The 27,693-nt window shown below is 42.2% G+C and overlaps 1 protein-coding gene across 1 annotated transcript in view; it reads left to right on the forward strand.

The window, feature by feature from the left end:
* Positions 1 to 27,693, forward strand: part of GPC3 (glypican 3) — a 441,069-nt gene that overhangs the window by 360,725 nt on the left and 52,651 nt on the right. The window contains exon 7 of the mRNA XM_059049870.2: positions 14,400 to 14,559. Coding sequence (XP_058905853.1) covers positions 14,400 to 14,559 — 160 coding nt within the window. The remainder of the gene's footprint in view (positions 1 to 14,399; positions 14,560 to 27,693) is intronic.

Consider the following 27,693-nt stretch of genomic DNA (forward strand, 5'->3'; position numbering starts at 1 on the left):
ATCCTCTATTTGACAGGCAAGGAAACTGAAGCTCAGAGAGGTTAAGTGACTTGCCAAAAGTAACACAGCCAGTAAGTAGGCTGAGTAGAGATTCATACCCATGCGGGTCAGATTCCAAAGCTCACACTCTTAAAGGTTATACTTTTTTGCCTCTCCAATGTGTGAAGTGCATATATAGCCATTAATTCTAGCCCTGTACACTTTGGTTCTGGCTTCTTCTCAAATGTGTGGAGTCGCAATTGTTTCCAATTAGTTGTGGCTGTGGTTTGGTGCATTCGTTCAAAGAAAGTGTGCATGCAAAGCAGAGGTCACGTGCCCTAGGTCTTGTGGATGTGCACAGCGTATAAATAATAATGGCATTCCCCCAAAGCTGGGATTCCTTGGAGTCACACATTTGTTTCCCATTAGCTTATGCTACTCAAATACAAACAGTAAAGCATGTATTTACATTGCTGTGGACATGGAAAGCCGAGCCCCCAAAGCATTCGTTGCAGGTTGTATAAAGCTGAGCATCCAAATAGTTCAAAATCAGTTTTGTAAGCCCAGCTTAATAGCTTTAAAATGAAACCTGGATTCCAGATATTTTTTTTTTTAAATGCCTAGAGAGGTATGTGAGTAGCCAAACGAGACAAAACCAGCTAAATCCTCAAAATATGTACCCAGCCCCATATTTGTAGCATCTACTCTTGTTCCTTGTCCTTTATTTTTAAAATGCTGAAGAGCTTAAAGTCAAGAAAACTCTTAACCATGTAACAGCAGTAATGGAATTTTTCATTCTATTCTAACCAGCTGTCTGAAGCTTTTCAAAACAAACCTGTTTGTGATGAGACGGTTTGGTTATTTAAGTAGATGGCGAGTCTGGGAAGAACAATGAGGAGGCATCCAATGTCATTATCCCCCCTCCCAGCTCTCCGACCCAATAACAAAAGGCTTTCCCATCAAAGTATAGTTCATGGATAGCATCTGAGAAAACGAGATTGAACTGGAAATTATCTTAGGTAAAGAAGTCAGGATGGCAAAAGATGTGAATGAAGTCCCCACTAGTTGATGTCTTTACCTAAGAGAGCCTTTTTTTTTTTTTTTTTTTGAAGACCTGTGGACTTGTAAGCAGAAGACTATATTTTTAATGAGGTCACTATCACTTACTTAGTGACTTGGTCAAATCTTATCCCCTCCCAGAGCCTCCCTTGACGTGGGAAATGGGCATGGCAGTCTTCCCTATTACCCAAATTGATGGTGCAGACTCGAGGATTACATGAGAGAACATATGTTAAGTCCTAGCACAGTGTGTGGCTGATAAGGTTCATATCTTTGCAATCAAGATAATTCCACGAGGCACATTACTTATACCATATAGACAGATCAAGAGTTGCTGCTCTCGCTGGTCTAATTTCAGCATATTTGATCCCCCTAAGAACAACAAGTATGTCGTTTGATCTTTGTTCTCCTGTCAAGCAAGCATGAAAAGAGCTTTGGCCAAATCACATCATCCCATGCTGCAGTGCTCTTTTGTTATCTTGGTTATGGTTTTAAGAACATGAAATTGCTGTATTCTAGAAAGCCTTTTTTCCTCTTACGCTGTGGTTTTAATTTTCTTAAGTAATTATTCCAGGCTTTTTGTTTCCTTTTATCACACAACCCTGAGTACCTGTTCCAGGGCTAGCTTTAAATATTTCCCTTTCTAATCAAACAAAGTCACTCACTTTACACAAGGGTATTTTCTTTAACTACAAAGACAAAAGGTCATGATGTCCATACCTAAGTGAAAAGGAAATCGTCTGATTGCATTTACTTTTTTTTATAAAATTGTCTGAAGAACATGCATTAAGAATTCAAACACACGTGGGGCTGAGGTGACTCTTGTCCAGAGATGGTCTCACCAGATTTCTGGGAAGTTGGAGTGACACTGGAACAGCCTTTCTTAAAGTGTGGTCTGTGGTTCACTCACAGAAAGGTTGGGGCAGGGGCAGGGGTAGATTTAGTTAACAGTGCAGATCTGTGCTCTACCCCAGACCTGCTCAGTTAGAAGCTCTGTGGGTGGGGGCCTGGGAGCCTGAGTTTTTAACAAACATCCTAGGTGATTCTTAGGAAAATTGAAGACTCACTCCCATGGTGTATAAAAATGTACATACCATTTGACCCAGTAATCCTGCTGACCGGAAACTAAGGAAAAATATGGCAAGAGTTCTGGAATGTTCCTCATGATCCATCTTTATTCATAAGAGCAAAAAGAACCAGAAGCAATGTAATATTTTCAACATTAGGAAAATGGTTAAGTAAATTTGGGTAGATCCCTGAGGGGCACTGTGTAGGTGTTTGAAATGCATTTAAAGCATTTCATTGATCACATTTATTCATAACAACCATTCCATGAGGCAGGCATTATTTTCCTCATTTTACAGATGAGGACATTGAGATTTAGGGAGATTAAGCAGCAAAGTTAGTAAGTGGAAAGGAAGAAGTTAATAAGGGGAAAAACCAGAATTCTAACCCAAGTCAGTCTGATTCTAAAATGCAAGTTCAACCGTGTAGAAATACAGACATTAAAAACAACCGCACCCCAGAAAACACAGACAATGGTTCTTAAAGTTTGGGAATTGGGGGTTTTTTCCCCTTATGTCTCGTTCCTTTCTTCTTTCTGTATTACATTAATACTGACATAGTGAAAATACTGTATTATAAAATAAAAATGGATTGTATATTTAAGCAACCATGATAGTTTTATGTGAGTCAGAGTAGCAAGGAGGGTAGAAACTGTGGAAAAAGCTGGCCCGTGGGAAGGCCTCGTGCACTTCCTGCTAAGGAGGGCCAAAGAACGCACGGCAGAAATGTCAGGTTTCGGGAATGGTTCTGGGGGTCGTGGAGTGAAATAATCAGTGTTTTAATAAGATAGTTTACATTGATAATCGTTATTCTGAGCCCTGGCTTTTAAGAAGCTAATAGGATACTGTCCTTTGAAAATGGCAAACAGTTCATCAGAAGTATCAGGCACCTAAAGTTAACTGATTGGTGTACAAGGCCCTCATAACTTGTCTTTTATGAAGTGAGCGTTCAGTCTGGAAGACATTGTAAAGAGTGAGAGAGGGAACAAAACGGTCAATATTGTGAGTTGTAATTAGCTTATTTGATTTCTGTGCCAAATTCCAGGCTGTGCTAAATCCACAGTCCTTGCTGGTAATTCCTCATCTCTGGCATGTTACCCTTCTTTCAACACTCTGGAGCTTCAGACTCTTTGAGACTTTTGCATTAACAATAGCTTTCTAGGTTTGGATTTGTTTCGTTCATGTGCGAGGGTTAGGCTTATCGGCAGATGTCTGTGTAACATGGTTTGAAAGTATGCTGTAATCCTTCTTCAATGCTGAAATTGTCTCCAAAATGGGAGTAATTTAAGAACTAAAGAAGTAATTTCACTGGCAAAGTTTTAAAGTTTTTCTTTTAAATTGCACTTTAAAAAAAACTGAAATACCGGAGAATACTGGGGGCATTGTACACGAGGTTGGAAAACGGCCTCTCAAAGATTAGCTACAGATCTTAGCCAGGGTCGTCCAAAAGGGTTTAGTTATTCATTCACAAGTTTTTCTATAATTCATCTGTGCTTTGGCTTTCTCCTTTTTCATGAGGTTGTGCAAGTAGCTTTTAAAGAATTAAAGATGCCATGCCACTTCATTTTGCTTCAGTTCAATAGCACATTTATTGAGTGCCTACTATGTGCCAGACACTGCCTTAAATGCTATGGGGTTCAAAGGTAAATAAGGCACAGCCCCTGGGCAGCTCACAGTCTGGTGGTGGAGGGAAGCCACGTGTACAAATAAATAATACCAGGTTGCATCCGTAAACTGGTCTTTAGGAGGGACAGATAAAGGGAGCAGTGCTGGAAGAGGGAAAGGGAGAGGTATAATAACTATCTGTGGTGGCCAGGAAGGCTTTATTAAGGAAGTGACATTTGAACTTGGCTTGAAAGGATGGAGTGCTTTCAATAGACAGAAATGAAAACAACTTACATTAGGTACTCAATTAATGTTTGCTGAAGGGATTAATGAAAGGCTCAGATGTGAGACGTGCTTGAGAAAGAGCAAGTTCACTAAGCTGTATCTAACCGCAGATTCCCCTTATGTGAACAGTTCTAATTCAGGTAATCCATGACATACACAAAGGATGTATTTTTCAAAATTGACCTCCAAATGTGTATGTCAAAAGCAATTTTTCCATACAAAATAATAGTCATAGAAGAAGTGGGGGTGTTTGGGTCAAACTGAAATGACATTATAGTCTAGGTTAGTAGTACTCAAAGAACAGTTTATGAACCCTGGTAGTCTGTGAAACCCAGGGATCCACAAGGTCAAAATTATTTGCACAACAGTAGTAACTGTAATCTGCCTTGTTCACTGTGCTAATATTTGCACTGATGCTGCAAAAACAATAGTGAGTACAACTGTTGGCACCACAGTATGAATCAAGGCAATGGCACCGAACTGTACTCGTCTCGTCATCATTGTACTCTTCGCTGGCATAGACCTGCAGGAAAATAAAAGGCATTTCACTTAAGAATATCATTGCTGAAGCAGTAAAACTGAAGAATGTATTAAACCTTAACGCCTGAGTATACTTCTAAAGAATAATCTGTGTTATGACATTTGACGTATGTTTAAGGTACTTCTGCTGTGTCTCAAGGAAACGCACTTGTGAGATTATTTAAGCTACGAGCTAAACTAGCCTCTGTAATGACTGACAAACTATGGTTATACAGAGTTGAGTATTTGCTAGACATTTTCTTCGAAAGGAACAAAGAGAGCCTGACAGTTAAAGGAAAAACTGAAGTATTTGTTGCCAAGGATACCACTTGCACTTTCAAGAGAAAATTAAAATTTTGGAAAACTTGATCTGCCACCATGACCTTGAGAGCTTCCCAGTATTTAAAGGACTTTTAAAATGAGATTGGAGGTGATGTTAATCGATGTGATTTTTTGACATCATATAATGAAAGATTTCAACATTTGGAAGACCTGCAGAACTCAGTGAACCAATATTTTCCGGATGATCCACGCATGATGAGACAAAATGGGTAAAAGGCCCATTCAAAGTTCGAAACATACCAATGGATTTTAATGTAACAGAACATGAAAAGTTTATTTATATGGTTTCATATTCAACATTGCAAGTAACCTTTCCTCCTTGTTGAGTTTTTATGTAGTATCAATGAAAAATATCCACATTTATCTGAAAAGGCTACTGAAGTACTTCTCTCTTTTCCCATTACATACCTGTGAGAGGCTGGAATTTCTGCAAATGTTTCAACCAAAACAACATATAAGAACAGATTGAGGCCTTCCCTGGTGGCGCAGTGGATAAGAATCCGCCTGCCAATGCAGGGGACACGGGTTCGAGCCCTGGTCCGGGAAGATCCCACATGACACAGAGCAACTAAGCCTGTGCACCACAACTACTGAAGCCCACATGTCTAGAGCTCGTGCTCTGTAACAAGAGAAGCCACTGCAATGAGAAGCCCACAAACCACAGCGAAGAGTAGCCCCTGCTCACTGCAACTAGAGAAAGCCCACAAGCAGCAAAAAATACCCAACACAGCCAAAAATAAATAAATAGACTTATTTTTTAAAAAAACAGATTGAAGGGAGAAGCAGATATGACAATCCAGCTATCGTATGAAACTAGATATTAAAGATATGTGCAAAATGTAAAACAATTCCACCCTTCTTCTAATCATTTTGTGTCAGGGGAAAATATATATTTTTTTCAATAAAAATGCTATTTTTTTAACATCATTATTGGAGTATAATTGCTTTACAATGGTGTGTTAGTGTCTGCTTTATAACAAAGTGAATCAGTTAGACATATACATATGTTCCCATATCTCTTCTCTCTTGCCTCTCTCTCCCTCCCACCCTCCCTATCCCACCCCTCTAGGTGGTCACAAACCACCTAGCTGATCTCCCTGGGCTAAGCGGCTGCTTCCCACTAGCTATCTATTTTACATTTGGTAGTGTGTATATGTCCCTGCCACTCTCTCACTTCGTCCCAGCTTACCCTTCCCCCTCCCCATATCCTCAGGTCCATGCCCTAGTAGGTCTGTGTTTTATTCCCGTCCTACCACTAATCTCTTTATGACATTTTTTTTGTTAGATTCCATATATGTGTGTTAGCATACGGTATTTGTTTTTCTCCTTCTGACTTACTTCACTCTGTATGACAGACTCCAGGTCCATCCACCTCACTACAAATAACTCAGTTTCATTTCTTTTTATGGCTGAGTGATATTCCATTGTATATATGTGCCACATCTTCTTTATCCATTCATCTGTTGATGGACACTTAGGTTGCTCCCACGTCCTGGCTATTGTAAATAGAGCTGCAATGAACATTTTGGTACATGACACTTTTTGAACTATGGTTTTCTCAGGGTATATGCCCAGTAGTGGGATTGCTGGGTCATATGGTAGTTCTATTTGTAGTTTTTTAAGGAACCTCCAAACTGTTCTCCACAGTGGCTGTATCAATTTACATTCCCACCAGGAGTGCAAGAGGGTTCCCTTTTCTCCACACCCTCTCCAACATTTATTGTTTCTAGAGTTTTTGATGATGGCCATTCTGACCGGTGTGAGATGATATCTCATTGTAGTTTTGATTTGCATTTCTCTAATGATGAATGATGTTGAGCATTCTTTCATGTGTTTGTTGGCAATCTGTATATCTTCTTTGGAGAAGTGTCTGTTTAGGTCTTCTGCCCATTTTTGGACTGGGTTGTTTGTTTTTTTGTTATTGAGCTGCATGAGCTGCTTGTAAATTTTGGAGATTAATCCTTTGTCAGTTGCTTCATTTGCAAATATTTTCTCCCATTCTGAGGGTTATCTATTGGTCTTCTTTATGGTTTCCTTTGCTGTGCAACATCTTTTACGTTTCAGTAGGTCTCATTTGTTTATTTTGTTTTTATTTCCATTTCTCTAGGAGGGGGGTCAAAAAGGATCTTGCTGTGATTTATGTCATAGAGGATTCTGCCTGTGTTTTCCTCTAAGAGTTTGATAGTTTCTGGCCTTACATTTAGGTCTTTAATCCGTTTTGAGCTTATTTTTGTGTATGGTGTTAGGGAGTGTTCTAATCTCATACTTTTACATGTAACTGTCCAGTTTTCCCAGCACCACTTATTGAAGAGTCTGTCTTTTCTCCATGGTATAATCTTACCTCCTTTATCAAAGATAAGGTGACCATATGTGCATGGGTTTATCTCTGGGCTTTCTATCCTGTTTCATTGATCTATATTTCTGTTTTTGTGCAAGTACCATACTCTCTTGATTACTGTAGCTTTGTAGTATAGTCTGAAGTCAGGGAGCCTGATTCCTCCAGCTCCATTTCTCGTTCTCAAGGTTGCTTTGGCTGTTCTAGGTCTTTTGTGTTTCCATACAAATTGTGAAATATTTTGTTCCAGTTCTATGAAAAATGCCAGTGGTAGTTTGATAGGGATTGCATTGAATCTGTAGATGGCTTTGGGTAGTAGAGTCATTTTCACAATGTTGATTCTTCCAATCCAAGAACATGGTATATCTCTCCATCTATTTGTATCACCTTTAATTTCTTTCATCAGTTTCTTAAAATTTTCTGCATACAGGTCTTTGTCTCCTTAGGTAGGTTTATTTCTAGATATTGTATTCTTTTTGTTGCAGTGGTAAATGGGAGTGTTTTCTTAATTTCACTTTCAGATTTTTCATCCTTAGTGTATAGGAATGCCAGAGATTTCTGTGCATTAATTTTGTATCCTGCAACTTTACCAAATTCACTGATTAGCTCTAGTAGTTTTCTGGTAGCATCTTTAGGATTCTCTATGTATAGTATCATGTCATCTGCAAACAGTGACAGCTTTACTTCTTCTTTTCCTATTTGGATTCCTTTTATTTCTTTTTTTTCTCTGAATTCTGTGGCTAGAACTTCCAAAACTATGTTGAATAAGAGTGGTGAGAGTGGGCAACCTTGTCTTGTTCCTGATCTTAGTGGAAATGGTTTCAGTTTTTCACCATTGAGGATGATGTTGGCTGTGGGTTTGTCATATATGGCCTTTATTATGTTGAGGAAAGTTCCCTGTATGCCTACTTTCTGCAAGGTTTTTATCATAAATGAGTGTTGAATTTTGTCAAAAGCTTTCCCTGCATCAATTGAGATGATCATATGGTTTTTCTCCTTCAGTTTGTTGATATGGTGTATCACGTTGATTGATTTGCGTATATTGAAGAATCCTTGCATTCCTGGGATAAACCCCACTTGATCATGGTGTATGATCCTTTTAATGTGCTGTTGGATTCTGTTTGCTAATATTTTGTTGAGGATTTTTGCATCTATGTTCATCAGTGATATTGGCCTGTAGTTTTCTTTCTTTGTGACGTCTTTGTCTGGTTTTGGTATCAGGGTGATGTTGGCCTCATAGAATGAGTTTGGGAGTGTTCCTCCCTCTGCTATCTGTTGGAAGAGTTTGAGAAGGATAGGTGTTAGCTCTTCTCTAAATGTTTGATAGAATTCGCCTGTGAAGCCATCTGGTCCTGGGCTTTTGTTTGCTGGAAGATTTTTAATCACAGTTTCAATTTCAGTGCTTGTGATTGGTCTGTTCATATTTTCTATTTCTTCCTGGTTCAGTCTCGGCAGGTTGTGCATTTCTAAGAATTTGTCCATTTCTTCCAGGTTGTCCATTTTATTGGCATACAGTTGCTTGTAGTAATCTCTGATAATCTTTTGTATTTCTGCAGTGTCAGTTGTTACATATCCTTTTGCATTTCTAATTCTATTGATTTGAGTCTTCTCCCTTTTATTCTTGATGAGTCTGGCTAATGGTTTATCAATTTTATTTATCTTCTCAAAGAACCAGCTTTTAGTTTTATTGATCTTTGCTATTGTTTCCTTCACTTCTTTTTCATTTATTTCTGATCTGATCTTTATGATTTCTTTCCTTCTGCTAAATTTGGGGGTTTTTTGTTCTTCTTTCTCTAATTGCTTTAAGTGCAAAGTTAGGTTGTTTATTCGATATGTTTCCTGTTTCTTAAGGTATGATTGTATTGCTATAAACTTGCCTCTTAGAACTGCTTTTGCTGTATCCCATAGGTTTTGGGTCGTTGTGTCTCCATTGTCATTTATTTCTAAGTATTTTTTGATTTCCTCTTTGATTTCTTCAGTGATCACTTCGTTATTAAGTAGTGTATTGTTTAGCCTCCAAGTGTTTGTATTTTTTACAGATCTTTTCCTGTAATTGATATCTAGTCTCATAGCGTTGTGGTCGGAAAAGATACTTGATACGATTTCAATTTTCTTAAATTTGCCAAGGCTAGATTTGTGACCCAATATATGATCAATCCTGGAGAATGTTCCATGAGCACTTGAGAAAAATGTGTATTCTGTTGTTTTTGGATGGAATGTCCTATAAATATCAATTAAGTCCATCTTGTGTAATGTATCATTTAAAGCTTGTGTTTCCTTATTTATTTTCATTTTGGATGATCTGTCCATTGGTGAAAGTGGGGTGTTAAAGTCCCCCATTATAATTGTGTTACTGTCGATTTCCCCTTTTAAGGCTGTTAGTATTTGCCTTATGTATTGAGGTGCTCCTATGTTGGGTGCATAAATATTTACAATTGTTATATCTTCTTCATGGATCGATCCCTTGATCATTATGTAGTGTCCTTCTTTGTCTCTTGTAATAGTCTTTATTTTAAAGTCTATTTTGTCTTATATGAGAATTGCTACTCCAGCTTTCTTCTGATTTCCATTTGCATGGAATATCTTTTTCCATCCCCTTACTTTCAGTCTGTATGTGTCCCTAGGTCTGAAGTGGGTCTCTTGTAGACAGCAAATATATGGGTCTTGTTTTTGTATCCATTCAGCCAGTCTGTGTCTTTTGGTGGGAGCATTTAATCCATTTACATTTAAGGTAATTATCGATATGTATGTTCCTATTACCATTTACTTAATTGTTTCGGGTTGTTCTTGTAGGTCTTTTCCTTCTCTTGTGTTTCTTGCCTAGAGAAGTTCCTTTAGTATTTGTTGTATAGCTGGTTTGGTGGTGCTGAACTCTCAGCTTTTGCTTGTCTGTAAACGTTTTAATTTCTCCATCAAATCTGAATGAGATCCTTGCTGGGTACTGTAATCTTGGTTGTAGGTTTTTCTCCTTCATCACTTTAAATATGTCCTGCCACTCCCTTCTGGCTTGCAGAGTTTCTGCTGAAAGATCAGCTGTTAACCTTATGGGGATTCCCTTGTGTGTTATTTGTTGTTTTTCCCTTGCTGCTTTTAATATGTTTTCTTTGTATTTAATTTTTGACAGTTTGATTAATATGTGTCTTGGCGTGTCTCTCCTTGGATTTACCCTGTATGGGACTCCCTGTGCTTCCTGGACCTGATTAACTATTTCCTTTCCCATATTAGGGAAGTTTTCAACTATAATCTCTTCAAATATTTTCTCAGTCCCTTTCTTTTTCTCTTCTTCTTCTGGGACCCCTATAATTCAAATGTTGGTGCATTTAACGTTGTCCCAGAGGTCTCTGAGACTGTCCTCAGTTCTTTTCATTCTTTATTCTGCTCTGCAGTAGTTATCTCCACTGTTCTTCCAGATCACTTATCCGTTCTTCTGCCTCAGTTATTCTGCTATTGATCCCTTCTAGAGTATTTTTAATTTCATTTATTGTGTTGTTCATCGTTGCTTGTTTCCTCTTTACTTCTTCTAGGTCCTTGTTAAATGTTTCTTGCAATTTGTCTATTCTATTTCCAAGATTTTGAATCATCTTTACTATCATTATTCTGAATTCTTTTTCAGGTAGACTGGCTATTACCTCTTCATTTGTTTGGTCTGGTGTGTTTTTATCTTGCTCCTTCATCTGCTGTGTGTTTTTCTGTCTTCTTATTTTGCTTAACTTATTTGGGGTCTGCTTTTCACCGGCTGCAGGTTCGTAGTTCCCTTTGTTTTTGGTGTCTGTCCCAGTGGCTAAAGTTGGTTCAGTGGGTTGTGTAGGCTTCCTTGTGGAGCGGACCTAGTGCCTGTGTTGTGGTGGATGAGGCTGGATCTTGTCTTTCTGGTGGGCAGATCCACGTCTGGTGGTGTGTTTTTGGGTATCTGTGGCCTTATGATGATTTTAGGCCGCCTCTCTGCTAATGGGTGGGGTTGTGTTCCTGTCTTGCTAGTTGTTTGGCATAGGGTGTCCAGCACTGTAGCTTGCTGGTCATTGAGTGAAGCTGGGTGTTGGTGTTGAGATGGAGATCTCTGGGAGATTTTCGCTATTTGATATTACGTGGAGCTGGGAGGTCTCTTGTGGACCAGTGTCCTGAAGTTGGTTCTCCCACCTCAGAGACACAGCCCTGACGCCTGGCTGGAGCACCAAGAGCCTTTAATCAACACGGCTCAGAATGAAAGGGAGAAAAAGAAGAAAGAAAGAAGGAAAGAGGATAAAATAAAATAAAATAAAGTAAGATAAAATAAAGTTATTATAATAAAAAATAAAATAATTATTAAGAAAAAAGTATTTTTAAAAAAGAAAAAGAAAAAAAACAATGGACAGTCAGAACCCTAGGACAAATGGTGAAAGCAAAGCTATAGAGTCAAAATCTCACACAGAAGCACACACATACACACTCACAAAAAGACGAAATGGGGAAGAAATAATATATCTTGCTTTCAAAGTCCACCTCCTCAATTTGGGATGATTCGTTGTCTATTCAGGTTTTCCACAGATGCAGGGTACATCAAGTTGATTGTGGAGCTTTAATCCGCTGCTCCTGAGGCTGCTGGGAGACATTTCCCTTTCTCTTCTTTGTTCGCACAGCTCCCGGGGTTCAGCTTTGGATTTGGCTCCGCCTCTGCATGTAGGTCGCCTGAGGGCATCTGTTCTTCGCTCAGACAGGACGGGGTTAAAGGAGCCGCTGATTCGGGAGCTCAGGCTCACTCAGGCCGGGGGGAGGGAGGGGCACGGATGCGGGGCGAGCCTGCGGCGGCAGAGGCCAACGTGAAGTTGCACCAGCCCGAGGCGCACCGTGCGTTCTCTCGGGGACGTTGTCCCTGGGTCACGGGACCCCGGCAGTGGCGGGCTGCACAGGTTCCTGAGAGGGGAGGTGTGGACGGTGACCTGTGCTCGCACACAGGGTTCTTGGTGGCGGCAGCAGCAGCCTTAGCGTCTCATGCCCGTCTCTGGGGTCCGCACTGATAGCTGCGGCTCGCGCCCGTCTCTGGAGTTCATTTAAGCGGCGTCATTAATCCCCTCTCCTCGCGCACCTGGAAACAATGGTCTCTTGCCTCTTCGGCAGTTCCAGAGTTTTCCCTGGACTCCCTCCTGGCTAGCCGTGGCGCACTAGTCCCTTCAGGCTGTGTTCAGGCAGTGAACCCCAGTCCTCTCCCGGCTTCCGACCGAAGCCCGGGCCTCAGCTCCCCGCCCCTGCCCGCCCCGGCGGGTGAGCAGACAAGCCTCTCGGGCTGGTGAGTGCTGGTCGGCACTGATCCTCTGTGCGGGAATCTCTCCACTTTGCCCTCCGCACCCTGTGGCTGCGCTCTCCTCCGCGGCTCCGAAGCTTCCCCCCTCCGCCACCCGGAGTCTCCGCCCGCGAAGGGGCTTCTAGTGTGTGGACACCTTTCCTCCCTCACAGCTCCCTCGCACTGGTGCAGGTCCCATCCCTTTTCTTTTGTCTCTGTTTATAATTTTTTCTTTTGCCCTATCCATACGTGGGCAATTTCTTGCCTTTTGAGAGGTCTGAGGTCTTCTGCCAGCATTCAGTAGGTGTTCTGTAGGAGTTGTTCCACATGTAGATGCATTTCTGATGTATCCGTGGGGAGGAAGGTGATCTCCGCATCTTACTCTTCCGCCATCTTCCTCAACTCCAAAAGTGCTATTTATGTTAACATATCATGGGGTTATTATTGTTATGCTTAAATTAGTTATTAAATATTTTTTAAATTTCTCAGTTATAATTTCTAAGATGGTAATGACGATAGATATTACTATATAGAATCAAAAGTTCCCTGGGATTCCCACTAAGATTATAAAGGGGTCCTAAATTCTAAACTTTAGAGAAGTGCTGGTATAGCTTATCCTAGCCTGTGTGTGTGTATTATACATTTAGCTGTGTGCGGTTGGGAGGAGGGGTAGAGAAGCAATGCCTTAGAGCAGCAGCGGGGCAGGTGCTGCTGGAATGGGAGATGGGAGGTGGCTTGGCTTCTCAGACATTAGAGGTCGTTGGCCAGGAACGAACCAACTTTTTGTTGCGGACTTTTCTTTCTTTGCTTAAAAAGAAAAACCAACCTGCAGTCACATTTCTGTATGATACGTAGCTTGTTGCAAGTAGATCACGGTGTAACAGCTAAATCACAGGTGGAGAACATAAGAGTATATTTTGCAGTGACAATGAACACAGACAGTGGAAGCCACAGAAACCAAGATATGCCTGTGTTATGTTTGCAGCATTTTTTTCTTCCAGATACCTCTTCTGCAATTGCAAAAGTCTCACTTTCTGCATATCCAGCATCTTTTGTTGTCCATTATTTAAAAATGGAAGGTGGGACTGAGATTTAGAACTAAAAATGGATGATGGGGCAGAAGCTAGTGGAGGAATAGAGGGTGTTGGAATACAGCCTTGGAGAGAGAGGGTGAGGAAAAGTAAAATTGCCCTCAGAGACCACTCATGCTGTGAGCTGGGCTTCTGAGTCAGTGGAGAGACATTTGGGAGGCAGGAGTCACCATAAAATTAGAAAGGCATTGATTGTGTGACTGAAAACCCAGAAACTGAAGGAGAAAACAGACATGCCTCTTATTAGGCATATGGTCTACAATGAAGCAAAATGAATTTCAAAGCATCTTATTGAAACTGTGGAAGAGGGAGATATTTTTAAAGTTTTTCTAGTGGTCAGGGCATAAACGGGGCAATTAATTATAAGTATTCATTTAAATGTGTATAAAATGTCACTGCTGTTCTCTTCATTTAGTGTGATGCGTTTGTTGCTTTAATTTAGTGAATGTAAATATAGTTAGAGAGGGCTTCCATAGACGTCTTCTCTGAACATGGTGTTCTCTCAGCCTATAAATATACCCTGCCTATCATGTCTTAAGTTCCTTATCAGTGAGTTCTCCTCCCATGGAGGCGTTCAGGAACTTGAGACATGGGAACGTTCTGATACAATATACACTCTGGCTACTGGCTGGTGGAAGTAGAGTGGAAGGGTGGAGAATCATGTCAAATGCTATGGAAGGGTCCAGAAGTATGCAACTCTAGAGAGTATAAGCAGTGTACGTCTATTTAAGTTTGAAAATGAGTTTTAAAACCTTCTGTGTAACTCTTTTAACATTTTTTAATGCCTCCTGTTAATAACACACTGTTTTAGCCCTGCCTGAGAAATATGAAGAGCTGCTACAATCCTGGTTGTTTTCTTTCAGCTCCTGAGGACCATGTCTGTGCCCAAGGGTAGAGTCTTGGATAAAAACCTTGATGAGGAAGGGCTTGAAAGTGGAGACTGCGGCGATGATGAAGATGAGTGTATCGGAGGCTCTGGTGATGGAATGATGAAAGTGAAGAACCAGCTCCGCTTCCTTGCAGGTAACTGACTAGTGCTGGCTCAAATCTGAGCTAAAGTGGTGATGCTTAGGAATTAAAGGCCAATTGAATCTGCTCTCTATAACTCCCCTCAAATCTCTGCAACACACAATGCCATCAATTATTCAAGGAAAGTCTACACTCTAGAAAATGAAGTTTTCAGGTAGCCTTTCTTTTCTTTTAAATCTCTGGACCTGGGTAGAGGATAACTTCCTGTTTCTCATTGTCTAAAATGAACTGACCTAAATCAGTTGGCTCTGTTTCCTACTGGAGATTTCCTCGGTTCTTCTCAGTTATAAAAAGAGATGAAAAAAGAAATGCAATCTTGAGAGTCTGGTGAAAACCAATGATTGGGGTAACTTTCGAAGGGAAAGACATTAGCTGACCCTCTCTTTTTAGAATGTCATATTTGGTTTTTTTTTCACAAGTAGTCTAACACTGATAGGCTATGACACATAACTGCACGGCTAGGTGAAAACAAATAGAAGAAAAATAGAGAGCTGATGCTGTCAAGAAGGCAAAACAACCACAACAAAAAATATTCCCTCACAAGTCACATTTGTATCGATTAGCCCAATTTACAAAATACTTTCACATGGATAGGTGTTCGTGTTTCCATTTTACAGATAAGAAGACTGGGGCTCAGAGAAGAAATGAGATTCATCTAAATGGCAGAGCTGGCAATCTAACTTGGGTCTTAAGACTTCCAATGTCACACTCTTCCTTCTGCAATGCACAGCCTTCTCCTTGAAATCCTATTGCCCATGGCCTCTGAGACCGTGCAAGCTCCTCTTTCTTTTTCAGCCTCTTCCCTTTGCTAGTTCTTTCTAATCCTACCTGAAACTGGGTCTCTCCTTAAGCCTCTGTCTTTTCTCTCTTTTCCAGAGAAGACACAGATCTTACCCATTTTGGCAGTTTCCTTTTTTTTTTTTATGATTTCTGTAAGTTCTTTTTTTTTTTTCTCCATTCTGGCAAAAAAAATTAGCCTGAAATCTGCCCTCTTTACAAACTTTTAAGTGTACAGTATTGTTAATAATATGCAGATTGTACGGCAGATCTCCAGAACTTTTTCATTTTGTATGACTGAAATTCTGTCCCCATTAAACACTAACTCCCCTTCCCCTCTCCCTCAAACCCTGGCACCATCATTTTGCTTTCTGCATCTATGAGTTTGGCTACTTCATCTAAGTGGAATCATGTAGCCCTTCTGTGACTGGCTTATTTCACTTACCGTAATGTCCTCAAGGTTCATCCATGTTGTAGCATATGACTACAGGATTTCCTTCTTTTTAAAGGCTGAATAATATTCCACTACAATTTCTTTATCCATTTAGCCATCAATGGACATTTAGGTTGTTTCTACCTCTTGGCTGTTGTGGATAATGCTGCAGTGAGCATTCTTTAACTATTATACCATTATGGGGATAATTCATAAAATCATTACCTCCAATCTTAACTGCTCTCCTGAGCTCCCATCCCACATCTCCAGCTGCTTACTAGTCATTTCTTCCTGGCTTTCCCACCATTACCCCCAGCTCTGTGTGTTGGAAGTCAAACGTATCAACAGACCATCTCCAATTGGCTCCTCCCTTAATATCCTTGTTTTTCTAATGCCACGACCATTCTCCCAGTTGCTGAGGCTTCAAACTGAAGTCATCTTTGACTCTTCTCCCTTGCCCTTCATATACAGTTGGGCACCAAATCACTGTAGATGATCTGTAATTTTTTTTTTCTGCTTATCTCACTGTTTCCTTTCTCTCCCCCTTTCACCCCCCTGCATATGCTATTTCAATCACATCTCCAGTCTTCTAGGCTAAGACAGGAGTATTGAGAGCCTTAGGCTAGCAGATTAGAGAACAAAGAATCAGAGACCCAGGCAGAAGATTCCACCAAATTTATCTTGTACAGCTGCCAGGTTAATCTTTCTAAAGCATCTCCTGTCCCCATTGCCTGGAAGATAATGCTCAGACTCCTTGTCAGGGTTCTGAGGGCCTTCTGGTCTAGCCTAAAGTATCCTTTCGGCTTCATTTCCCACCAGTAGCCCCACAGGAACCCTGCACTTTGGCAAGAACAACCATACTCACTCATGAGTAGACATACTGTTCTTATCTGTCTTCATAGCGTTGCCCACATTTATTTCTTTCTACATAGATACCCCTCTTTTATTTTTTCTTAAATTACACCCATCCCTAAAAGTACATTTCAAGTATGATGCAGTGAAACAAAATAGGTTTAGGGGTAGAGTAAATTTGTATTTGAATTCTGGCTCTATTCCTTATGAGCTAGCAGGACCTGGGTCGGTTCTTAGCCTCTCATCTAAGTCTGCATTCCCTCATCCATCATAGTGGGGATCATTACCCCAACTTCATAGGACTATTTCCGGATCAAATCGAGGGGGAAACTTTGTAAGGCCTCTGACCCATTATCTGGAACATACTAGGTGCTCCATAATTATTAGTTTCCTTCAACGAAGTCTTTCACAACCATCTCGGTCTACAGTTATCTCTGTCCTCTGAATTATTAAAACAAATTCTGCCAGCGCTTTCAAGAAATAGTCTGCAGTGGCTCCCAAGTTCCACTCCTAGGGCATAACATGATTGCTCAGAGCCTGGCATCCTATAAAAAGAATGTTGAATCAACATAATAAATAAAAATAATAGAAGCTTATGTTTATTGGACACTTACCATGCTGCAAGCACAGTGCCAGGACTTTCCAGGCACTGCCTCATGTCATTTTCACAACATCACTATTATTAGTCCCACTTTACAGATGAGAAAACTGATGCTGGAAGAGGTAGAGTAATTTGCTTAAGGTCATGCAGTGGCTAAGGTCGAGAGTTAGGATTCAGATTTCAGAGGCCACTCTTTGGACCAATCTGCTTTGCTACCCCCAAAAGCTTTTGGCCATCTAAAGGTTGCCCAGATGATTTAACAAACTCGTAACTGGTCTCTACGCTGATCCCTAGTACATACCACTGTTGACCTTCCTCCAAAAGTCCCTGCTTATCCCTTCTCTTGCTTTCCTGCCTATAAGCCACTTCCCTGTCCATTTCAAAACACGATTCCACAGTTCCACGGTGACTTAACTTTTTAAAACAGTGTTTGGTCTGGGACCTTGTCAAGGGCCTTTTCAAAATCTGAATAGATTACATCCACTGGTTTCCCTTTGTCCAAACGCACATTTATCCTCTCAATTCTAGTCAATTAGTTAGGCGTGATTACCCTAAGTGCTTTGTAAACTGTAAAACGCCACACAAATGGTGGTTCATTTAATTTACGGGAAAAATGATGCCTCACTCCGAATAGGTTACACTTGCCTAACATGTTCAGTGATCCTACCAGCCTGGAGTTCCTTGGGTCCCCTTTGAAACGCTTCTCGTGGGGAGAAGACTTACTGGCAGTTTGCCAGGCTCGTGGCACAATAGCTACTTGGAATAACAGGCTCTACACCTCGGTCAGCTGTTACACGGATTTACCCCAAATCTGGGTAGTTGCCACCTGGTCCTGGTGAGTCATCAACATCCACTTAGTCAACTAGACTTGGAACACCGTGTGTGTTTACCGCCATCTCATTTAGAACCTCCAAATTCCTTCCTCCGAAAGGCAACTTGAAAATAAAAAACAAGGCTCCGAGTATGTTCAGGCTCTCTTCTTATCTCCCTTTTGTCCCTCAGCAGTTCCTTTGCACTCTAGCCAGCCAGGTCCTATTGGCTGGCTTCCCCGGCTCACTTCTTCCCATCTTTCGTTGCACTGGATGAAGTGCAAGTCACCGAGGTTCTATTCTTGGCTTTGCTTCTGAGTCCCGTGTATCCCGGGCCAAGCCCCTTCCTCTCTTTAGAAGTCAGTTTCTCCATTTGTAAGATGAAGAGGATGCCCAGACATCTCTCGCCAGACATTCTCGTGCCAGCAGTCTGTGATTATGTTCATTTATTTGGCTTTAGTCCCTGGCAGGGTGCTTACTGGAGTCTTTTTGGGGACACCTCCTTCTGACCTTGCAGGTTCCCTGTTTTCTTCTCCTGAGCTATTTGCACGTGAAAAAAGATCTCATTTTCCCTACTCTGGCTCCTTACCAAGGGCCCTCAGCACACTTGTATGCCAGGGTGCTCATAAGAAGTTCTGAGTCGTTTCCAGGCCTTCTGGGCTATATTCACTTTTTTTTTCTTTTTTTTTGGGGGGGGGGGGGTATACGGGCCTCTCACTGTTGTGGCCTCTCCCGTTGCGGAGCACAGGCTCCGGACGCGCAGGCTCAGCGGCCACGGCTCACGGGCCCAGCTGCCCCACGGCATGTGGGATCTTCCCGGTCCCCTGCATCGGCAGGCGGACTCTCAACCACTGCGCCAACAGGGAAGCCCTATATTCACTTCTAAAACTCTTCATCCTAAAGTTCCCCAGGGGCTCTCTTTTTCTATAATTCTTATTTCTATGCTTAAGAGTGTGACCCTTCTTTCTGATTGTTTAATTGCTGCTGAGATGACCATTAGACGATGTCTTCCTACCCACAGTTACAGCTTGACCTATTCCTTTCACTTCTCAGAACGAGGCTAATATGCTTCCCTTTTGGTGGGTTATTTCCTTTCTCTCAGCCTGTTTCATAGGGTTGTGGCCATGCAAAAATAAATATAATATAATAAAATAATCCATGCAAAGCCATTGCAACAGTGCCCGGCACCTAGTGAGTACTCAAAAAATGCTATCTACTGTTAAAGCAACTGGTCTGTTGCTGTTCTGCCGACCTATGGGTGCTCCAAGAGCCGGCAGATACAGATTAGAATTAATCGCATTGGTTTTTTGTTTGTTTAAGACTCATAAAAGCAAGTAAAACCAGGTAACCAACATTCAGCAACATCCCTTTACCCCTTGCCATTCCAGGTGGGGTCCCTGGAGAAGCAGCATCCGTAGCAGCTGGGAGCTTGTTAGAAATGCAGATCTCAGGCCCCACCTCAAGACCTACTGAATCATAAGGTCATGTTAACAAGATCCCTAGGTGATTTTGTTTACAGTCGTTACCACCTTCTGATTGAGTTCTTTTGGCCTTTAGTCTTAATCCTTGAAGCATCGAAGAAGCCACTAACCTGCCCCCACGGTGGGCTACGTATTCTAGGAAGTATAAAATAGGCCCAAGACCCGTCATCCCTGTGATAGATTAGTACACTTGGGTTCCAATCCTAGCGTATTTGCTAACAGTAGGACCTTGAGCAAGTTATATAGCCGCTCTGAGCCTCAGTTTCTCCAACTGTGAAATGGGGATAATCATCCTTGCCTCTACCTCAGTGAGTTTTTGTGAAAGTCAAATGCGATAATGAGTGTGAAAGTGCTTTCGTAACCTGTGCAAACCTGTTGTTACTATTCCGAAGTCTCTGGAAGCTCGGTGGCTTTTTCAGCAACCTTAGTTCGGCACATACTTCCTGCAAAGACTGAATTTAGCCCATGAGTTATAAAACACTTACACTGAACACACGTGTTCGGACTCCCTTCCAAAGATAGATCATCCACGACGGACCTGGTGTGATAAGCTGACCGTTTTGTTGCCAGGTTGCCATCAGCGTTGTTCCCAGTTGTTGGCCTTGTCAGAGCTCTTGTTGTAAGCCGTCGGGGAAGCTGGCTACTCCCAGTGCTTTGGCTGGGGCTGATCCCTGAGAAGCTTTGCAAGCTCTGGCCATGTGTCCCTGGCCAAGACACGATGATTAAGCATCTGAAGCATGTGCCGCCTCTCTGCCAAAGTCTCACCCACACAGGAACACACACACACGCCCATGCGCACACCTGCATACGTGCACACACTCTTGGAGGCACGCACACTTGCATGCCTCCTGTTGGAAACGCACTTTGAAATACACACTCACAGAACGACTCCCAACTCCTGTCCTCCCTGGACCTCTTCTTGCTCCAGCTTGTGTTATGCTGTGGGTACAGCCAGAGCACGCTGGCGAGCCTAAAATCTTTATGGCAACGAGTCAGAAAACAAAGATATTCTTGTCTCAAGCTGGCTGGACCAAAGAATGGATACTGCGAAAGCCTATTTCTTTGGCTGAGGAAAGCGGAAACAGGCTAGAGAAGACAGAAACATTCCTTGCTGCTGCATGGGAATAAGAGAGGCTTCAGCTGGTTGGTGGCAGGGTGAGGGGGACAGTTCAGGAAACACGTCTTGGGCTTAGGCCTTGAACCAATACTAAAACCAAATGGCTCTTTCTTGCCATAGTGAACAAACGTTTCTTGTGGAAATGTTTACCCACAAGAAACTTTTGGTCTCTCCGTGTCAGCGTGAGGACTGAACGGAGAAAACGTGTCACTTGTTCCTTGTCTGTGGGAGTGAGGGTGAAGGTGAAATCCAGGTCTAGGTAGGCCCCTCTGGCCATCCTTTTCTGTCATCCCCAGCTGTTGGGAGGGACAGCAGCTGTCTGCCCCCCCCCCACCAGTCGCCCCTTCGCAGCAGTTCTGGAGTGAAGCCATGAAGCCTTCACAGCTGTGGGCCCCAGGAGTCTCTGCACCCGTATTCTCTCCCTGCAGCTACTTTACAGTCTAGAGACGAAAAAACAATGACTCCCCCAAAACAGAGATTAGAAAATATTTTTTAAGCCAGTGACTTTTCTTTTTGTTTCTTTTTTTAGCGGATCAAATGTAACCTTAGATTTCTGTTCCTATAACATGCTTGTGCACATAGAAGAGAGGAAGGTCACTTCAGTGGCTTAACTGTTCTTCTAAATTGTCAGATCAAACGCTCACAAATGTGGGCCGGCAGTCCCACGTTTTAATACATTCACTAATGGGTTGGTTTGGTGAAAAGGGTAGAATCAATGGAGGAACTCTCTGATGGGCCTTTTATCGTGGGTGGCACCTGCAACATTTTCATGCTGTAGAACAGAACATATTGCCTGCTGAAGACTGAGTAGAAGATTTGTAGGAGAATGAAATGTCCTGGGGTTTTTTAATGGGAAAGTTACTGAGTCCTGTTCAGAGCTCGAAATACATGTGGATACAGTAATATATCTATTTATACTTCCCTGCTGGTAGCAAGTCCAGGAATAGAGTATGGCAGTTTTCCCCAAATGTATTCTATCCTACTTCCTCTGCACTCCTTGGAAACCCACCGTCAGGTCTTCGGCGCTTAGGCTGGAGGTTGTTTCCCACTAAGTAACCCATCTCTGAGTTTCTCAGGCAAGATCTTGTAGTGGCTCCCCCCACCCGTCTTTCTGGGGATATCAGTCCCTCAAACATGTGACCTCAGTGTAAGGGGACGCTGTGTCATTCACACTGGGAGGTAGGCCCCATCTGATGGGTGAACAGGATCCGGTCCTACACTTGGGCCGCTGAAGCTTGAGTCTCAGTTCTGCTTCTGTTACTTCCGAGTGTTGGCCTTGGACAAAGTCACCCAACTCTTCTGAGCCTCGTATTCCTCATGTGCAAAAATAATCATAATGTATTACCTGACCTGCCCACTTCATAAGTTGTTGAATGAAACATACATGATAATGGATATAAAAGTACTTTGTAAACTGTAAAGCAGTTACCCACTTAGAGTAACATTATTGATATTATTTGGTACCATTGGGTTATCAGTTAATTTTGTTCACCAAAAGCCTGCAGCTAAAATTATAAATTCTCCATGTTCTGGCCAACGAATTTCATTATAACGTGCTCCCTCTTTTTCATCTCCAAGGTGGCATTTTCCGTTACTCATTCACTTGTTTTTAGCCCAGTGAGAAGGTATTTAAACAATGACAAATATGTCTGCTGAGTTGTGCAAATAACCAGTCGCAAAAGTAGTAGTCACCTACATCTTGAAAGAATCTCAGCTAGTTATGTTTTGTTTTCTTTGGTGTTAACGGGGCAGTGAGGGCAGGGGTGGACAACGAACGAGTCGGGGAAGGTCAAGAAAGGGGGCCCCTGATTCTTTCCATTCTCTCTTGCTCTTAGCCAGAAGCTCTCATGCCTTGATCTTTTCTTTTAGAGATCAAATGCCATAGGGAAGCTGAAGGAAGCGAAGCTCACTATAATAGCACTTTTCTCCCAGACACAGACCAGGTGGTCCTGGCTAATAGATTGACAAGACAGCCATTCCCACCTCACCCCAGAGCTTTGTGTGGTTCCCGTGGCTCACAGAGAGGGATTTAGATGCGAGCTTTCACAGTGATATCACCTGCCAGTTGAGTAAGTTTACCCAGAAAGGGGACATCCCCACGCCTTAGTGTTGACCAGGGAATTACTACATGTAAACTGGTGATAGATGAGAGTAAGGAAAGGTAAAATCTTTCTATAAAGTTGCCATCGCTTGAGGTGCTTTAGGGAGTTTGTTTCTTATTATTTGCAAGGACATACGCCGGGGTTCACTTTTGTAGGTCTACTGCCCTCTGATGCTTCCCGTCTGAGCCATTAGGCTCTGAGGCTTGCATCAGGGGTAATGCTGCATAATGCTTGACTTGTCAACAGACCTTCCGCATAACTCTAAGAATTGGGGGAGTGTCAGGGATAGTGTGAGCAATTTGTGACCATTGTATTATATTTTTGCAATCAATTTTGAAATTAAAAGGCAACACTTGACTGTATGAGTGTGGCTAAATGGTGCGATTGATTTCCTCTGGATGAAGTCATGTCTAAATGCATGTCTGCAGTTTAGCAACAGCCTCAACGAATTGCCGTAATCTAGTGTGGCTAGATTACGGAATAGGAGGGAGAGTTTCAATACTCACTGGTGGAAAACGAGAGGCAGATCCAGCAGGAAGGCGGCAAGCCCAAAGCCTCAGATATGAAGCCAGGCTGAGGTCCTCCTCTGAGAAGAGGAGGAACTCCGAGCCATCGGATGCCTTACAATCACCGACCTTCCACAGAACCCCTGAAACCACACAGATGCACACGCCCATGTGTGCACACATGTTATCAAGTCTTTCTCCAATTCAGACAGGGCTGTCTGTTCACTTTGTTAATATGGCGGAAAGAATAGAGGTACAGCCATCATCTCTTTCTCCCCGTTATTTGCCAAGGAGATTTCCAATTTGCTTTGGTAGGAATGAGGTTATACTGGCAAGTTTTTGTTTTGTTAGTCTTTTCGAAAGGAAAGCTTGTTATAGAGGCTGCCTGCGTACACACCTGGGTAAGAGATGTTTAATGATCCATAGCGCTTGTGGTTCTTCATGTTTCTAAATATACTTAACTGATTTTTAAAATTTTGTGGGGTTTTTTGTTTTTTTACAGTCCTAATGGGTCTGGGTGATGGTAAATAAACCTTTAAAGATGAGAACGGGACTACCAGCGCAGACCGGATCTCTTAATTTGTAGCTCATTGGTGGACTAAGCAGTAATATAATTACCAAGTAAATAAAAATGGAGTAGAGGCTACTCTACAAATTCTGGTGTCTGGGAATAGTCTATGTTAGAGCAGCGGGCAATCTCATTAGCACCTTCAGCATGGCTTTCAGTGTGAAGCGGTTTCCTTGATTAATGATGAGCTGCTCAGACTGTAGAAAGCGAGTCTTGGTCATCTTATACATACACTTAGCAGCTCTCAGTCACCAACCTCTGCTTCCTTCTCCTGCCTTGCCCCACGACTGTCACGTAGTAGATGTTTGATAAATACTTCAGTTATCCATGTGCAATGTTTACTTGTCCGCATTTGCTTCCTTTTGCCTCCTATTCGGTAGCTTTCACCCTCACCGCTTCTTTCATTAGCTTCCTCAAAGTATCTTTCAACCTCTAGCAGTGGAAATTGTGAGCAAAGAGATATGAGAGCCCTGTTCCAGTCAACAGAGGGGTAGGGGCTCCTGTGAGGGGGAGGACACACTGTGTGAGACATTGTGTGTCTGGAGCCTAGAGTGCATCCCGCAGAGAGTGAGCAGGATAGGGAAGAATCTGGAAACGGGGTCAGTGGAAGGACACTGAAAGAAAAGTCACGATGTTCAGTCTATACAAGAGGAGAATTGGGGAGAGGTGAATGTTGTCTTCTACTATTTAGAGGTCTTGCACATGGAAGATGAGGGAAGATCTGGAACCAATACATGGAATTTTTTTAAATTTTTAACATCTATTTATTTACTTACTTATTTTTGGCTGTGTTGGGTCTTCGTTGCTGCACACGGGCTTTCTCTACTTGTGGCAGGCGGGGGCCACGCCTCGTTGCGGTGCCTGGGCTTCTCATTGCTGTGGCCTCTCCCTCTGCAGAGCACGGGCTCTCGGCGCACAGGCTTCAGTAGTTGTGACTCGCGGGCTCCAGAGCGCAGGCTCGGTAACTGTGGCGCATGGGCCCAGCCGCTCCGTGGCATGTGGGATCTTCCCGGACCAGGGCTCGAACCCATGTCCCCGGCATTGGCAGGCGGACTCTTTTTTTTTTTTTAAACATCTTTATTGGAGTATAACTGTTTTACAATGGTGTGTTAGTTTCTGCTTTACAACAAAGTGAATCAGTTCTACATATACATATGTTCCCGAATCTCTTCCCGGCAGGCAGACTCTTAACCACTGTGCCACCAGGGAAGTCCCTAGATTTTTGTACATTCATTTTTATTGGAGTCTGGTTGCTTCACAATGTTTTGTTAGCCTCCACTGCACAATGAAATGAATCAGCCACACACATACAGGTAAGTCCAGAAGTCCCCTCCCTTTTGGACTTCCCTCCCATTGAGGTTACCACAGTGCATTAGGTAGAGTTCCCTGTGCTCTACAGCATGTTCCCATCAGCTGTCTATTTTATACATAGTATCAATAATGTCTATGTGTCATTCCCAGTCCCCCAGTTCCTCCCACCCCACCCCTCGGAACCAATACATGGAATTTATAAGGGAGATCTATTTTGACTGACAAAAGGATGAACTTTCCCACCCTTTAAGCGATTCCTCAGTGGAATGAATTGCTCTAGGAAACAATCAGCTTCCTGACTCTGGAGCTATTTGACTAGAGAGTAAGTAACCATATATCAGAAAGACTGGCTGGCTGGGTAGGGGTGGAGTCGGGTGTCAGAGAGTGGATAGATACCTCCATCATGGGCTCTTGACGTCCATGGTACTGAATGGCTCTGAGATGCTGTGGTTTTATGATGCAAACATGTAAGTAGAGCAAAAGAGAACCAAGATGGTGGAGCAAACCAATGAGGCAATTTCTCAGGCGCCGGGAAGGAAAGAGGAGTGTAGAAGAGCTTCTTTGGTTGTATTTGAGGACCTGTCACCAATTACGATTTTCTACAACTATTTTCCTAAGCAAATGGATCCTTACGGATGGCAGACTTTTCCAGGGAGCAGTTTTTTGCAACATCCTGTCCGTCACTCACAGCCTCTAGATTTCTTTTACTACTATGAGAATCCAGTTCTCATGTCTCCCCAATTATTTCCAGGCTTGTGACCTTCCTGTCCCTGTGTTAGAAAAGCAAAGTGGGGTACAGTCCCTCCTCCAGCTACAAGTCTTTAGCCCTGATGGCTGAATGGTCAATATCAAGGCTGTCCACTCCACCCTTATTTCCTCCACCACTCTCTCCCTTCCAACTCTGGCCTCACAGAACAGACCAGTGCATCTCAAGTTATCTAGTGAAGGACTGGAGTGGTTTTTTTGTTGTTGTTGAAGTTGGTGTTCCTCCCAACTCTGTCATGGACCAGTACTTTTGTAAAATATAATAAAAATGAATTACCACAAAAAGGAAATGACGAAAAGGCCTACAAAAGTACAAGCCACAGTTTTTCATTATGAGACTCAACAGACCTAAAAAGCTCTCTGTCAAATTGCTATAAACATTTCTAAATGGGGGTGAGGGCAGTGGGGTACTGGTGCTGGCTTGCACTGGCTCACAAGAGCCAGTTGTTAATTCCAGAATTTTCATCAGCCAGCTGTTAATAATAGTCATTATTAAAAATTAAATTCTGTAGATTTATAATTAAATACATTCCGTTAAAAACAAAGAAAACATACTCAAAGCTCATCACACCCTAATTATTTTAGTACATGTACTGCTATCTATGCTCTTGAGGTGATTTTTGTCTAATTGTGCCTGGGTGGTGGAAAAAAAAATTTTTTAACAACTTTATTGGAGTATAATTGCTTTACAGTGATGTGTTAGTTTCTGCTGTGTAACAAAGTGAATCAGTTATACGTATACATATGTCCCCATATCCCCTCCCTCTTGCGCCTCCCTCCCGCCCTCCCCATCCCACCCCTCTAGGTGGTCACAGAGCACCGAGCTGATCTCCCTGTGCCATGCGGCTGCTTCCCACTAGCTAGCTATTTTACGTTTGGTAGGGTATATATGTCCACGCCACTCTCTCACTTCGTCCCAGCTTACCCTTCCCCCTCCCTGGAAATATTATATACTCTTCCCAACTCTGTGTGTAGTGTCTTCACATCGGTAGCTTGAAATTGACCATGACGGAAATATTTACACCCCAGAAATCACCAAAAACTACAAATGGGGGCTTGACTTATTGTTTTGTGGATTGTCTAGAATCTAGACTTAAGAAAGTGATGGGAAGAAAATGTTAACAGTGCATATTAAACTTTAAATTGCATTGCCTCTGTAGCCGTTACATTGTGAATAAATAGCACAATACGCTGAGAAACTGCTCTTCCAGTATTTGAAAACTATTGTCCCATTATCAGAAAAGTCACTCCCGTCATTGATGAAGGAGTGACGTTCCCACATGCATCTTTGTCATTTCATTTTTGTCTTCCTCCTTAATGTAAACCAATATATCAAGCAGTGTTCCTGCAGGAACCACACTTGCTTGTCAGTTGCAACCCTGGTTTGGCTACAGATGCCAGAGTCTGACAAAAATCAGTGAAAGCATTCTGTGAAAATCAACTGGCTATATGGAATTTACAATAAAGAATATTGTATCGTTTTTTTATTATTTGTGAATTGTATGTTCCACATCCTTTATTCCACCAAAATTTAAAATAAACGGACATGCATGCTTTTTTATTTATTTAGTTTTTTGAGAGCCAGTTGTTAGACATTTACCAGCACACCGTGGGGTGAGCGGAATACTTTGAAAGATTATTTTCCTTCCCTCACCCTTAAACGTTGTAGGCTTAAATCAGTAGCTCTTTCTACCACAAGTGGGAGAGAATTTCTCTCTTCCGAAGTTGTGCTAGCAAATGCAAGAGTCCCTCACTTTCAGTTACTCTGAAATCTAGGATTCCTTTGGAATTCCTTTGGAATCCTAG

The sequence above is a fragment of the Kogia breviceps genome, chromosome X (genome assembly GCF_026419965.1).
Source record: "Kogia breviceps isolate mKogBre1 chromosome X, mKogBre1 haplotype 1, whole genome shotgun sequence".
NCBI classification, from domain to species: domain Eukaryota; kingdom Metazoa; phylum Chordata; class Mammalia; order Artiodactyla; family Physeteridae; genus Kogia; species Kogia breviceps.